The sequence below is a fragment of the Macaca fascicularis genome, chromosome 14, assembly GCF_037993035.2.
Source record: "Macaca fascicularis isolate 582-1 chromosome 14, T2T-MFA8v1.1".
Classification (NCBI taxonomy): domain Eukaryota; kingdom Metazoa; phylum Chordata; class Mammalia; order Primates; family Cercopithecidae; genus Macaca; species Macaca fascicularis.
The window spans coordinates 19,462,700-19,476,176 of record NC_088388.1 but is presented as its reverse complement, the minus strand read 5'-3'; the positions used below and the strand labels follow the sequence as shown (position 1 = coordinate 19,476,176).

Sequence of the window (13,477 nt, the reverse complement as noted above, 5' to 3'; positions counted from 1 at the left end):
CCGTGGCCCATTTGCCCTGTGGCCTTGAGCAAGCCCCTCCCCCAGGCCTCGGGGGCTCTCCCGGTTTGGGGGAACCGGGCGAGGCAATGCCGCAGGCCCGGGGTCAGAGGGGGTGGGCACTTGGAGCCGCCGCTGTGGCCAGGTCTGGAACTTCTCAGACGGCTCGTGTCAGCGCCAAGTTTCACCAAATCCAGGTCTGCGGGCTCCTCCCCCAGGACCCTCACTCGCTGTCCCTCATGCCTGTGCTCCCGGAAAGGCACTGGGTGACCGCACCCGTGACTTTCTCTGGGGGTCCGAGTCCCAGACTCCCCTCAGCACAGCAGAGCGCCTCCCTGCCCACCCGCGGAAACGGCCCCAGGTGGCGCCCCCCTCCCCAGTAGCCAGCAGGGCGCCAGGGCTGAGCCGGCCGTGGAGGGGAGCGGGCCCGGCTCGTTATACAGTCGCGGGGGCTCCGCGGCAGGCAAGGGAAGCCGGGGCCTGAGGGCGGCCCGGGCCCTGGCGTACGGCAGGGGATGACCCGGGATGGGGGCAGCGGGCGGCGGCTCAGGGAGTGGGCCGGGGGCCGGTGTGCGCGGGCGGGAAGGGGCCTGGGGCCGGGAGAGGCCGCCGTCGCGGCGCGGAGGACACCGGCGGGGAGAGGCGAGGGCGCGGGGCTGGGCGCACGGACGCCGGAGTAGAAGCTCAGGGGGCGCGGGCGGGAGCGGGGGCGGGGACGCCGGGGTCGGGGGCGGTGCGGGTTTGAGGGGAGGGGGCGGGGCGGGTCCTTCCCTGGGGGGGTGGGGAGAGGGGGCGGGGGCCCATGTGACCGGCTCAGACCGGTTCTGGAGACAAAAGGGGCCGCGGCGGCCGGAGCGGGACGGGCCCGGCGCGGGAGGGAGCGAAGCAGCGCGGGCAGCGAGCGAGTGAGCGCGCGGCGGTCCCCGGTCCTCCCGGCCGCGGCCGATCTGGGGGCTGGAGGCGGGGGTGGGGGTCTGAGCTGCGTCTTAGGCTCGAGGCGCCCCCCGGGGAGTCTCCTCTCGGCGGTGCGTCCGGGCTAGCGGCGAGGGGCCGCCCCAAGTCTTCCCACCGCCTCCACCCTCGCAGCCCGACTTGGGGCCTAGAAAGTGGGGCACGCGGGGGTGGGAGGGCCCTGCACGCGGCCCCCGGCGGGGAAGGGGACGGGCCAGGGACTCAGACTCGCGCTCTCCCCCCAGGATGCAGCACCGAGGCTTCCTCCTTCTCACTCTCCTCGCCCTGCTGGCGCTCACCTCCGCAGTGGCCAAAAAGAAAGGTGATGGGGGATGATCGAAGGAGGGCTGGGGACGGGCAGGCGAGGCCCCGCCACCTCTGGGCTGGGCCGCCTGGGTTCCCAGCCTGGAACCCCAGGAAGGCGGCCCCTGAGGGAGTCTCCCCGTGCCCCCGTCCTGAACTCTGTTCCCCGCGCGTTGTAGACAAGGTGAAGAAGGGCGGCCCGGGGAGCGAGTGTGCGGAGTGGGCCTGGGGGCCCTGCACCCCCAGCAGCAAGGATTGCGGCGTGGGTTTCCGCGAGGGCACCTGCGGGGCCCAGACCCAGCGCATCCGGTGCAGGGTGCCCTGCAACTGGAAGAAGGAGTTTGGAGGTGAGGCGGGGCGCAGGCGGAGGGCAGGAGATGGGGGCACAGCCTCGCCGAAGCCTGGGCAGACCCTTGGAGGGACGGCCGCGGGGGCGTGCAGCGCTGACCCGGGCCGCTCTCCCACCAGCCGACTGCAAGTACAAGTTTGAGAACTGGGGTGCGTGTGATGGGGGCACAGGCACCAAAGTCCGCCAAGGCACCCTGAAGAAGGCGCGCTACAATGCCCAGTGCCAGGAGACCATCCGCGTCACCAAGCCCTGCACCCCCAAGACCAAAGCCAAGGCCAAAGGTCAGCGAGAGGAGAAGGGGGTGGGGCTGTCCCAAGGGGTCTGCTCCCCCCCTCTCCCGCCCCCGCCGCCTGTGAGGGGACCATTCCAGGTTAAACCTTAAGTTTTGAGTCCTGGCCAATAGCTTCCTGACATCGCCTCACTTGGCTTCCCTGCCTGGAAAAGTCTAGAGATGGGCACTACAAGAGGGGCGGCAGGTGATGCTGGGGACATAAATCTTCCCTGGCCCAAATAGGGACCAACTCAAGCTACTCCATTGGAGCATCTGGCTTAGGACCCAGGGAAAGTTGTCCTGGAACGGCTTGCCTTTGTCAGCTCTCCAGCCACGGGCAGCATCTGGTCAGCTCTGCCCTTTCTAGTGTTGGGAGGAGGTCACAGCCCACCCTGGGCCTCTCAGCTCACTCCTGACTCAGCTCAGCGAGGCCAACAGGGCACGGGTGAATCTGCCCGCTTCTCAGGTGAGGAGGCTGACGCTGTCCAGGGCTGCTGTGACCAGGACCAGAACTGGAAACTTGAAGGTTTTCTGATCCCAAGTGGAAATAGGAAGCTGGGGGTGTCCGATGTCCACATCACAATGGCGGCCCCATCCCTTGCTTCCGGGTCAGCTGATTGGAAACCACTAGGGGGCAGAATCTTCTCCTCCTTCCCTGATGCCTGGGTGTTTGTGGAGCCCGCGGTCTGCAATGTGTCGGCCTGTTGATACGGTATTAATCTTTCTTTCTTGTTTTACAGCCAAGAAAGGGAAGGGAAAGGACTAGAGACCAAGCCTGGATGCCAAGGAGCCCCTGGTGTTACATGGGGCCTGGCCCACGCCCCCCCTCTTCCAGGCCCGAGATATGACCCACCAGTGCCTTCTGTCTGCTGGTTAGCTTTAATCAATCATTCCCTGCCTTGTCCCTCTCACTCCCCAGCCCCACCCCTAAGTGCCCAAAGTGGGGAGGGACAAGGGATTCTGGGAAGCTTTAGCCTCCCCCAAAGCAATGTGAGTCCCAGAGCCCGCTTTTGTTCTTCCCCACAATTCCATTACTAAGAAACACATCAAATAAACTGACTTTTTCCCCCCCCAATAAAAGCTTTTCTTTTTTAATATATAAAAGCCCCTTCCCAAGGAGTTTGCTGTGGAAATGTGTTTGGGAGTGGGAAGGTGGGGAGAAAGACCAGGCTGTAGGGACTGGTGGGTTTCAGGGGGCTGGGGGCTTGGTGGTGGGTGCTCTCCAGAGCTCATGGAAAAAGCAGAACAATTACGAAAATTTCTTCCAGGGCCCCCGAAAGGGTGCCCGCCATCAAGTCGCCTAAGCCTCTCGGTCCTCATCTCCCCCAGGGACCAGGGCTGGGGAAGGGAACCTGGCTGACTCACTGGAACCACCGCACCCATCTCGGCCTCGCCCAGTCAAAGGTCTTTTGATCCAACCCACAGCCAATCAGGAAGGTTCTACCCATTGGGGGAGAGCAGATGCGGGGGGTTGCGTGGCTACCTCACTGCCCACCTCCCCCTTCCCACTGTCACGGAAACCCGAGTGAGCCACCAGGTCGACCCCTTTCCTCTTGCCTGTGTGACCCAGGCCTCCACCCTGCAGAAGCCAGAGGGTGAGAGGTTTGAAGAGGGCGGATGGGAATACCGCCCACCACAGCCTCACCCTGACTCGATGTGCGACCTGGGACAGCCTTCTAAGGCCGGGGGGGCTGTCTTCTGAATAAGCGGACCACTCTCAGCTCAGCCTGGGACCGGAGGAGGCCAGACCTCAGTTCCTGAGAGAGAACCCCTGACCTCCCAGCTGCCCCATAGTAATGTGACAAGGGCAGTGCTGCTGGGGTTGGGGGGACCTGGCCTCCACCATACCCACCCAGAACCTGGCTAAGTAACTGCGGCCAGAGAGTTCTGCCTCTGGAGTGGGATCTGGGGAGAGGGGGCTGAGCCTACATGCAGGGTGCAGGGGGGCAGAAAGCACCGATTACAGCAGAATGGGGGACTCCAACCCTTCTACTCCCATCCCAAGCCTCCTTTTCCAAGCACTGGTCCCTCTGTTCCTCCTGAGGGGCCCTGGGCTTCGGCCCCCGTCCAGATGTCCATTCTCTCAGCACTGCTGATGGCCACAGTGGGGCAGGTGCCCACCCAGGCCAGTGCCCCACAGCTCGCGGAAGCAGGGCCACAGAGGTGGGCCAGGCAGCCCCAATTCAGACATTCCCTGGGGTGAGCCTCCTCAGCCTGAGCAGAGAGCTGGTCTCTGAATGCAGCCAGAGCCTCTTCTGAGCTTCCTCCTCAGCAAACATGAACACGGAATGGTGCCTGCAACTCTTCCCCACAGCAGGTGAGCCGTGTGGTCCCCCAGCAGACGCACGCAACACCAGCACCTCCTAGGGCACTCCTGCCTGCCTACCTGGCAGTGCCAATGTTCCGATACTGGCACAGCAGCAGGTGCCGGAAGGTCTTTTTAAAGGTGGCGTTGCACAGAGCATAGCAGGCAGGGTTGATGGTGCTGTTGACGTAGCAGAGCCAGTAGCCAATGGACCACACTGTGTCAGGGATGCAGCTCTGGCAGAAGGTATTCACCAGGACCATGACGTTGTAGGGCGTCCAGGTGAGGATGAAGGCTAGCAGAATGGCAAAGATCGTTCGTGTCACTTTGCGCTCCCGGGCCGCCATCTGCCGCTTCTTGCGCACCTGATTGCGAGCGATGCTGGCGAACTTGCGGGCCACGTTGGCCGCAGGGCGCATGCCAGCAGGCGTGGCAGGCACAATCTCAATGGCTGTCACACACTCATTGCCTGTCTGCTTTGTCACGATCTGGATCTTGGACCATTTGGAAGCTGGGTTGAGGGCCCGCGGCTGCAGGGAAGGGGCGGGCATGGCGGGTGTGGTGGCCTCTGTGGTGGACAGCTCTGTGGCTGGGCGTTCCTTGGTGTTCTGGGTGGCACTGCCTGAGCTGGACTCATTGGAAGTGTCCTTGTCAGTCATGGGGCGTGGTGGTGGTGGCAGCGCCGGCGGGGGGGCCTCCTCCAGCTTGCCGTTGCGCAGCTCCTCCCGGGCGGCCTCCCCAGGTGGGGGCTTCTTGACGCTCTGCTTCATTAGTGGGCTCTTGAGGAAGGCCAACGTCTTGGCTTTCTTCTCCTTCGGGCCTTCGGGCCGGTGCTTGTGGACTCGGCTGCGACTGGCCAGGGAGATGTGGATGTACAGCACCGTCATGATGACCACAGGCAGGTAGAAGGCAGCGATGGCTGTGCCGAAGGTCACTGCTGGGTTGGACAGGAACTGGATGAAGCACTGGTTGTCGGGCACTGTCCTCTTGCCCACCACAAACTGCCAGAACAAAATGGCAGGCGCCCAGAGCACGAAGGACAGGACCCAGGCAGCGGCAATCATGAGGCCTGCCATCTTGGTGGTACGCCGGGCAGGGTAGGTGAGGGGCTTGGTGACGCAGAAGTAGCGGTCAAAGCTGATGATGAGAAGGTTCATGACAGAGGCATTGCTCACCACGTAGTCCAGGGCCAGCCACAGGTCGCAGACCACAGCGCCCAGGGGCCAGTAGCCCTTGATGATGTACACGGTGTAGAGGTTCATGGAGAAGGCGCCTATGATGAGATCAGCACACGCCAGGCTGAAGAGAAAGTAGTTGTTGACCGTCTGCAGCTGCCTGTTGACCTTGATGGACAGCATCACCAGGATGTTGCCCACGACAGTCACCAGGCTCAGGGAGCCTGTCACTGTGGCAATGAAGACCATTTCCACCGTCTCGTAGCGATTGTGGGTTGATGACGTGACCAGGCGCACGGACTGATTGCCCGAGCTGCCATTGACAGGTGTGAAGTTGGCCATGTTGGTTGTCAGGGGTGGGTAGGCCGTGTCTGGGGAGGAAGGGGAGAGAAAAGCATGAACTGCAGAAGGGGATGGGGGGAGTCATCTGGAGGCACACTGGCATCAAGGTGACAGAGGGACACTCCCTGGCAGAATGTCTTGAGAGAACTCTGTCCCGCCATCCCGCATTTGCCTATTCATTCAACATTAATTGAGCACCTACTACGTGCCAAGCCTTGCTCAGGGTGCTGTGGCTACAGAAGTGAATAAGACACACGTGGCTCCCTGCCTCCTAGGGGGAGACATGCAAACACGTGAGCCACAAAAGAAAAAAAGGCAGGGCGACGGGAGAGTGAGTCAGAAGGCAGGACAGCCATGACTCCTTGCGGGGTGATCAGGGAAGGCCTCACCCATCAGGTCATCTGGGTGATGGGGAGCCAGCCACAGGAGGAGCTGTGGAGAGTGGCCCTGCCAGGGGCAGTGGCCACAGCAAAGGCCCGGAAGCAGCACAAGGCCTGGACAGAGGCCAGTGTCGGGGGAGCTCAGGGAAGCAAGAGGAGGAGGAGAGTGGTCCCAGAGGCCCACCAGCATGTGGGCTCTGGAGAGAGTTGTTCTGTTCATCCCCTTACCCACTCAGTCATTTCTTAACACCTGCTCTCCAACCCCTGTAGAAGGCACTGGGACAAAGGCAATAATAGAGGTATCTATGAGCACCTAACACTGATGGTCTACTAAGTGCCAAGCACTTCTGACACTTGAAAAAATGCGTCTATTTATTTATTTATCTATTTATTTGTAGAGACAGGGTCTTGGTATGTTGTCCAGACTGGTCTAGAATCCTTGAGCTCAAGTCATCCTCCCACCTCCTGAGTAGCTGGGACTCCAGGCGCCACCATGCCTGGTAACACTTTTTATAGTGTTAACTCATTTCATCCTCACAACAAACCTATGAGGTAGATACCATTTTTTTTCTTTACTACTTACAGTTGGGGAAACTGAGGCACAGAGCTGTTAAAAGCCTGACGAAGGTTTTTAACCTTGCCCAGCAGGCATGGTCGGATACGCAGTGCTGTGCGTCTGTGTGTGACCCCAAGGTCACACAATGAGTCAAGGGCAAAGACCAGATACTGCCCTCCCTTGGGGTCCCTGACAACCCCATTTGGCTCTGAGAGCCTCTTGCATTATACTGCTGGTGGGGATGTGTGCGGGGTTACATGGTGAGAGGAAGGCAGTCCCGTAACTAAGAGCTCTGGCTGAGGGAGGCCAAAGAGCTCGAGGAGCCAGAGGGCTTTGCAGGGGACCAGAGATGGCGCCTGGAGCTGGGCACCCCAGAGAGGAGGAGAGTCCCTGCAGAAGGGGCCTCAGGAGGTACCTGCCACTGTCGCATCCCCTTCAAGGAGCCCTCAGCTCCAGCCACAGGACATGCAGCTGGGAGGGAGGCAGTGCAGGGGTCACTAGGGGTTATCAGAGACCCCTGAGGCCCAACTGGGGACCCATGAGGTAAAAAGATTGTCCCAGAGGGAAGAGAAGGGCTGCCAGGGCCGCCCCTTCCCTCTGCAGTCCACTCCCCACACCGGCGGCGCCCTAGCTGGAGTCCCCACCACAGGCCCTTCCCTGAGCCTGCCCTCCCTCCCACCAGTCTCCTCTTAGCTCTCCTCCCCCTCTTCCTCTTCCCTCCATGTGAGGGAGGCCCACGCCAGCTCCGAGTGCCAGGGCAGCCGCTCAGCCCAGCCTCCTTCACACCCGCCAACACACACACCGCTCCACAGACGCACGCGGGCCCATCACAGCCACGCCAGCCCAGCAGGCATGGTCGGATACGCAGTGCTGTGCGTCTGTGTGTGAGAGGAAGAGAGGGCGCGGCAGCCGGCTGTGGAGGAAGGAGGACTAGCCTGCAGCCTGGGCTCCAGCTCTGTGGCCATAGACAAGCCACTGTGCCTTCCTGCACCTCTTTCTCATTTGCAGAATAGAGAGGATCCTGTCCTGGGAGATCCCCCCCAGCAGCTATAGGGATTAGCACCTAAACTTGATCTCTATACATAAACACAAAAATGTACTGCAGGCTGGGGCCAAGGGTCAGGGTAACCGCCCCAAGTCTGACCCCAGCCCTTCTATTCCACCATCGCAGATACAGACCCAGCCTCCTAGCCTGATAGTTCAAGTTCTCCTCTTCTAAATCCTTGGTTCGTAGGAGGAGAGGCTGAGAGCAGGTATTGTCACCCCCAAGGTCACACAATGAGTCAAGGGCAAAGACCAGATACTGCCCTCCCTTGGGGTCCCTGACAACCCCATTTGGCTCTGAGAGCCTCTGAAATAGAAACTCAGGTGTCACTCTCTGCCCTGTCCCCTCCAGCACCAGGAGGCTGCCCTCCCGCAATCACTCACGTGCAGGAGGGGACAGGGCAGGCAGGAGCAATCAGTCAGCCAGCCCCAAGGAAGCTCACTTTAGCCTCCCAGGGCAGGACACAGGCCAGCAGGATGATAACAAACGGGGCTAGAAGTGCAGAATGTGAAAACATAATAGCTCTTGTTTATTGAGTGTTAACTGTGCGTCAGGAACCCCTCTGAGCTTTTAATATAGATTATCTGGTTTAATCCTTACAACAGCCTGAAAAAGCAGGTATTATTAGTATCCTCATCTTACAGATGTAAATATCCTCTTATAGACGAGGATAATATTAATCAACTGGCCCAAAGTCACCAGGTTAGGAAGTAGGGGAGTGGGCAGGAGAAGAACCCGGAAACCTCCTTCTTAAGTCCAAGGTACTACTGCTCAGAGTTGACCTCCTGCCTCCGCTCCCCTCTACCCGAAAACCACACAACTGAGGGACTGTCCAGGTGAGGCTTGGGTAGGGTCCCCTCACATTCCTGCTGGCTTCTCGACTTAGCTTTCCCAGAAGACAAGCGATGATCTTGTCTTCTCCCAGATCCTGGTGGCCGGGCTGAGCCGGGACCACTGGATGGCCTGTGGTTAAGTCCTGCTCTTGGCCCGCGTGAGGGAGCTGCCAGGGCGAGGCTCAGCGTCTCCCCGACTCCCGACTCCGCCCCGCCCCAGCTGTCGTCTTTTTGGACACTTCGGGGTCACCCGCAGACATTCCGACAGCAGCCCTCTCTGGCGCCTTTCCCTGGAATCCAGATGCGCCTGGATCTGGGGAGCGAGCCGCCGCCGCCAGGGCTGTGCGCACCGCTAGATGGCAATGTCGGTCCCTGGTGCCCGCTCCGGACCTAGACCGTGCGGCCGCCGTTGGCCACCGCCCCCAACTCCAATACGACTGCGAACCCAGAGGAGCCCTCAAGCAGAGCCTCCCGGGGAAGGGACGTGGGTTCCCCTCGCCAGGCCCCGTGGGACGTCGCCCCAGAGCTGCCCTCGGCTCCGCGCGGGGTTCTCGGGTGGGAAAGTTGAGGGAGCCCGGATTCCACCCGGCACCCTGCGAGGAACGTGTGGGCGGGAGCGCGAGTGCGAGTTCTGTTTATGTGTGCCTACGGGGGAGCGCGAGTAGACGCTAGTAGCTGTCTGCATGTGCGTGTGTGTGCGCACGGCCACGCCTGGATACCAGTGCGCCCGTGAGAGCGCGTGAGCATGCCGCGCCGTGTGGACACGTGCATGTGCATGCGTGTGCGTGCCTAGGGTGCTGTGGCCGGGAGGATGCACACGGTTCGGGTGCCTCTACACCTGTGGACTTGCATGCACAAGCAAATGCAGGGCAGAGAATGGGTGACCCGTTACATTCCAAACGCCCCTGCCAGGAGACTCAGCCAGACCTTAGCTGTCCGCCTGAGCGCGGAGAGGGTCGGGCCAGGAGCCCGCGTCGGTATCGCACCTGGCCTGTGGGTGAAGGGTCGTGCGGATGAGGAGGCCAGACTACTAGGGGCTGCGTGCGACGGGCCACCTAACTTTGGGACGCCGTCTTAGCCCGGTGCCCAGAGGTGTCCAAGTCCTTAAAGATGTGGCAGAGTCGCAACCTCTGACTGACATCTGTCGTGGGGCCTCTGCGAGAGTCGCCCAACCCAGCCTTGAGGGACACCAGGCAGGCTCAGCTCTGCGTGCCCCTAAGACGAGTTATTGCCAAAAGCAGCCCAGTCTCGCGGCGAGAGGGCACCGGCAGTGCATCCACAAGGCGGAGGCCTGGACGGAGCTCGGGTCAGGCGAGTGCAAGACTCTTGTCTTCGCTCCTCACCCTGCACCCTACCCCAGAGGCACTTTCTAGCCCCCCTGACCAAAGTGGGCACCCAGTTTCTCACGCTAGGGTCGGGCGGGCCTCGAGGGCCGGGTTTTCCTGGGCCATCTGGAGGCTCCTCCATGTCTCCGCTGTGGTCGAAGGAGCCCTGGCTCTCGGGTGCCCCGCCCTCCCTCCAACCCCCTAGCACGCAGTTCCTGCAGCCTCTGGGCGTGGGCACTGTGCTTTTCCGAGTCCTCGACACCCCTCTTCCCTGGGTGAGACCGGAGGGGGTGCTCCGGGCGCCCGTGGGGTGGTTTGGGGTGTAGGTCTTCGGTTCTTGGGCATTCACTCCATGGCTCTGGGAAGGCTGTGGTCCCTGGATCTGTCCCTGGGGCGGGAGAGGAGACTCCAGAGTTCAAGGGAGGGAGAGGCGAAGATTTGGCACCGACATTGTGCCCAACACTTCCGTTGCGGGGCCGGAGGAGGGGGCCTGGAGCTGGAGGACCCCGGCTTGAAGGCTGGGCAGCAGCAGGGGGTAGTACCGGAGTGGGGGAGGGGTGTCGGGGAGGGCAGGGGTGTTTTCCGTCGGGGCTCAAGGTCGTAGATGGAGGACTTCAGGGGCCGGAGTGGGCTGGCAGCGCGGGGGCAAAGGGGTGGAGGGAGAGGGAGGGCGGGGAGACGGCGGGAAAAGGGCTCTTTGGGGCTCCAGCGCCTGGTGCCCTGCAGAGCCGCCAGTGGGAGGGCTGGAGTACCGGGTCCCACCCCCGACGGCTGTCCCTGGCTCCGTGGGGGCTGTGGGCGGGCACTCCTCCGCCCCCGACATCCTGGATGCCCACCCCTTCCCACGGGCGCACCCGGGCGCACCTGGAGAAGCCTCTGAGAGCCCCCGGCCTTGCTTCTAGCTGGGTCCCCCAGCCCCGGCTCACTGCCGCTCCCGGCACCGCGCTCGCCCCGGGGGGTGTCTGGCGCCCTGTTCCAGTCGAACCCACCTCTGGGGAGCCTCAGAGCGTCCCGGGGACCTGCTTCCTGCTCTTCCCGGCGAGCCCCCCGCCCCCGCGCCGCCGCGGAGCCACTTACCCGCCGCCTCTGCCCAGCTCCCCTCACGCCAGACAGACGGCGGGACGGACGCGCGGCCCCGCGGGCCAGCGGGGCAGGCGGCCCGGCCGAGGGCCGGGGGCGGGGACGGGGTGTCGAGGGGCGGCCCCTGCTCCGCCCGCAGCTCCCGGCGCTGTGGCTCCGACTCGCGCTCACGCTCGCACTTTTCCCCGAGCCGCGTGATGTCACGAGGAAGCAGCCAATCGTGGCGGGGCCGCGCCGCCCGCCCCGGGCCGGTCACCCGGCGGCGACGCGCGGGGGTCAGCACCCGAGGCGTCGGAGACCCCGGCGGTCCGCGCCCCTCTCGGGGCCGGCCTGCAGCTCCCCGCCCGGGCACAGAGGGCGCCGCCCACGGCCAGCGGCGCAGGGGAGCAGGGGGCGCTGCCCTCCGGGGGGTGGGGGTGTCCGCGTTGTCATGGGGACGCGGCGCCCCCTCGCGGGCTGGGGAGGGAGCTGGCAGCCGGGTCCGGCCGCTCTCCCGCCTCCGCCCTGACCATACTCCCGGGACCCTGAGCTATTTTCGCGCCTCTCCGGGACCTCAGCGCCCTGCGTGGCCCCACTCGCGGTTTGGCCGCGAGGCACAGGAGTCTGACCCCAGCGGGAGGCTACGGGTGGGTGGGGCGGGCTGCGCCGCCAGGGATCCGTCGGGGCCGAGGTCCGGGAGCTCCATCCGCGCCGCTGCGTGCCGGCCGGGCCGCCCGCGAGGAGGGGGGCCGTCGGGGCCTGGGGAAGCGCAGGAGCGGGTGGACCGGAGGGGGTCGTCCGGGGATAGAAGAGCCCACCGCGGACCACTCGCCCGCACCCGCTCGGCTCCCTGCTTGGCGTTCCGGGCCGGGAAAGGGGCGCGCCCCCGCTCTCCCAGTCCCGGGATGGGACGCGCTTCCAGTCCAGCCGCAGCCTGGACCGTGAGTTCACCGCCGCCTGTGAGGGACAGTCGGTTGCCCAAGGTCGCCGGGGCCGGAGCCCGGGACAAGACCCCGGAGAGCGGGCAGCCAATCTCAGAGGTCGCTAGGAACCGCAAGGGCGGTAGCCTCAGGACACGGGGCCTCGCCCAGGCTGGGCCGACATTGGGGCGGCTTCAGCACCTCGGAGAGCTCCCCGCGCCCCGGCCCAGCGGCCTCTGCCGCCTGATCCCGCTCCAGCGCTTCTTCCTCCGAGAGCGCCCTTCCAGGGGGCTGCCGGGGTCGGACGCTCCCCACTGCGCCCGGGACCGAGGCCTGTAACCCCAAATTCTGATCGCAAACATTTGATTAACCTTAAGACGTCTGGTTTCTTCTCTCGGGGAAACAACTCAAGACCCTCCCCCGAGGGCCGGAGGTGGTGAGGGCGATTGCCGGGGCGGCGGTGGAGCAGAGGCAGGAGCCTCTTGGCAGAGAAGGGGAGGGAACTCGAGTAGAAGCCAGCGCTGCGGGGCTTTTGGTGTGGGGTTCTCCGCGCTGAACCCGGAAGTGGAGGTCGGGTCCCCAGAGCTCGCGAGCGCGACGGCTGGAGTTGGTCGGAATTGGGAACTTCAGGGCTGGGGTTGGTTGGCTAGAGTAGGAAGCCATCTTCTGTTGTTACATGAATGATTGGGTCTCCCAAGACCTCATAACTGGGGTGAAAGAAGCACTACTGTTCTTGCCCCACTTCACAAATAAGGAAAGTTTGTTCATAAGACCCTAAGACGGCAGTCCTGCACTTGTTCCACTGCCATATCCCTCCCAGAGCCCAGAAGAGTGTGGTACGCTTAGGAGGTGAGGGTTGTGGAGGAGGGAGGCAGATCCTTAAAACAGTCAGATGAGAAAACAAGCAAGGCCAAGGGCAGGAGGCTGCAGACACCAGACACACCTGACATGCCTCCAGCTACTGACCCCAGCTCTTCCAGAAGCTGGCAAAGTCACTTTAATTTCTCCACAATCCCTCTTATGAAGGGGCTTTTGACCTCCCTCAATCTCCCAACCCCAAGAACCCACGGTGGAACCCTGGAGAGCTGAATTGGGAACAAGGGGACATGGTGGTTTCTCTGCTCTGCTTTTGATGCCACTAGGTCAGCAGACAAGTAACATAATTTCTCTGAACCAATTTCCTCACCTCCAAAAGGGACTGTCCCTATCTTTGCCCTGGTGACGCCACAACCTTGTGATGTGTGAGGGGCCTGCAAAGGTTTCACCACCAAAGAGGCTCTGTTATTGGGCAAGGGCTTTCTAAGGAAAGGGGCTGGTGTGGGGACAGGGAGGTGTTGACAAGGGCCTCCAATGGGGGGCAGGGAGGTCAGGGAGGGTGACTGGCACCATCCAGAGACAGCAGAGTCAAGGCCTGGCAGGTCCACATTTGGACCCTCTTGGCCGGGTGGTGGCTCACGCCCATAATCCCAGCACTTTGGGAGACCGAGGCAGGCAGATCACTTAAGGTCAGGAGTTTGAGACCAGCCTGGCCAACATGGTGACACCCCATCTCTAGTAAAAATGCAAACAAAATTAGCTGTGTGTCGTAGCACACACCTGTAATCCCAGCTACTCAGGAGGTTGAGGCACGAGAATTGCTTGAACCTGGGAGGCGGATGTTGCAGTG

At 62.8% G+C, this 13,477-nt stretch overlaps 2 protein-coding genes across 7 annotated transcripts; one reads left to right on the top strand and one right to left on the bottom strand.

Annotated features, from left to right (window-relative positions):
• Positions 1-114: 114 nt before the first annotated feature.
• Positions 115-2,951, top strand: MDK (midkine). Of its 5 annotated transcripts, none has more exons than XM_045371724.2 (5): positions 115-194; positions 1,194-1,270; positions 1,431-1,598; positions 1,720-1,881; positions 2,612-2,951. In XM_045371724.2, the coding sequence occupies exons 2-5, from the start codon at positions 1,195-1,197 to the stop codon at positions 2,635-2,637; spliced, it is 432 nt and encodes a 143-aa protein (XP_045227659.1). In that variant the 5' UTR covers positions 115-194; position 1,194; the 3' UTR covers positions 2,638-2,951. The 5 variants fall into 5 exon arrangements, with proteins under 5 accessions (XP_045227659.1, XP_045227658.2, XP_045227660.1 ...); XM_045371723.2 differs by having other exon boundaries at positions 115-358; XM_045371725.2 differs by lacking the exon at positions 115-194 and adding an exon at positions 383-460.
• CHRM4 (cholinergic receptor muscarinic 4) lies at positions 2,923-11,067 on the bottom strand. 2 transcript variants are annotated; one of them, XM_005578050.5, is made up of 2 exons: positions 10,822-11,067; positions 2,923-5,722 (listed from the first exon to the last, which is right to left on the bottom strand). In XM_005578050.5, exon 2 carries the CDS (start codon positions 5,691-5,693, stop codon positions 4,254-4,256), a length of 1,440 nt encoding a protein of 479 aa, XP_005578107.1. In that variant the 5' UTR covers positions 5,694-5,722; positions 10,822-11,067; the 3' UTR covers positions 2,923-4,253. The 2 variants fall into 2 exon arrangements, with proteins under 2 accessions (XP_005578107.1, XP_005578108.1); XM_005578051.5 differs by having other exon boundaries at positions 10,910-11,067.
• Between the last annotated feature and the right edge of the window lie 2,410 nt (positions 11,068-13,477).

What these genes read in the sequence shown, in the direction of transcription:
- MDK (XM_045371723.2), top strand. Translation starts at nt 237, where the DNA reads ATGCCTGTGCTCCCGGAAAGGCACTGGGTGACCGCACCCGTGACTTTC. An exon ending in ACCCGCGGAAACGGCCCCAG is followed by an intron (nt 359 to 1,193) that starts GTGGCGCCCCCC and finishes CTCTCCCCCCAG; the next exon opens with GATGCAGCACCGAGGCTTCC. An exon ending in CGCAGTGGCCAAAAAGAAAG is followed by an intron (nt 1,271 to 1,430) that starts GTGATGGGGGAT and finishes CGCGCGTTGTAG; the next exon opens with ACAAGGTGAAGAAGGGCGGC.
- CHRM4 (XM_005578050.5), bottom strand. Translation starts at nt 5,693, where the DNA reads ATGGCCAACTTCACACCTGTCAATGGCAGCTCGGGCAATCAGTCCGTG.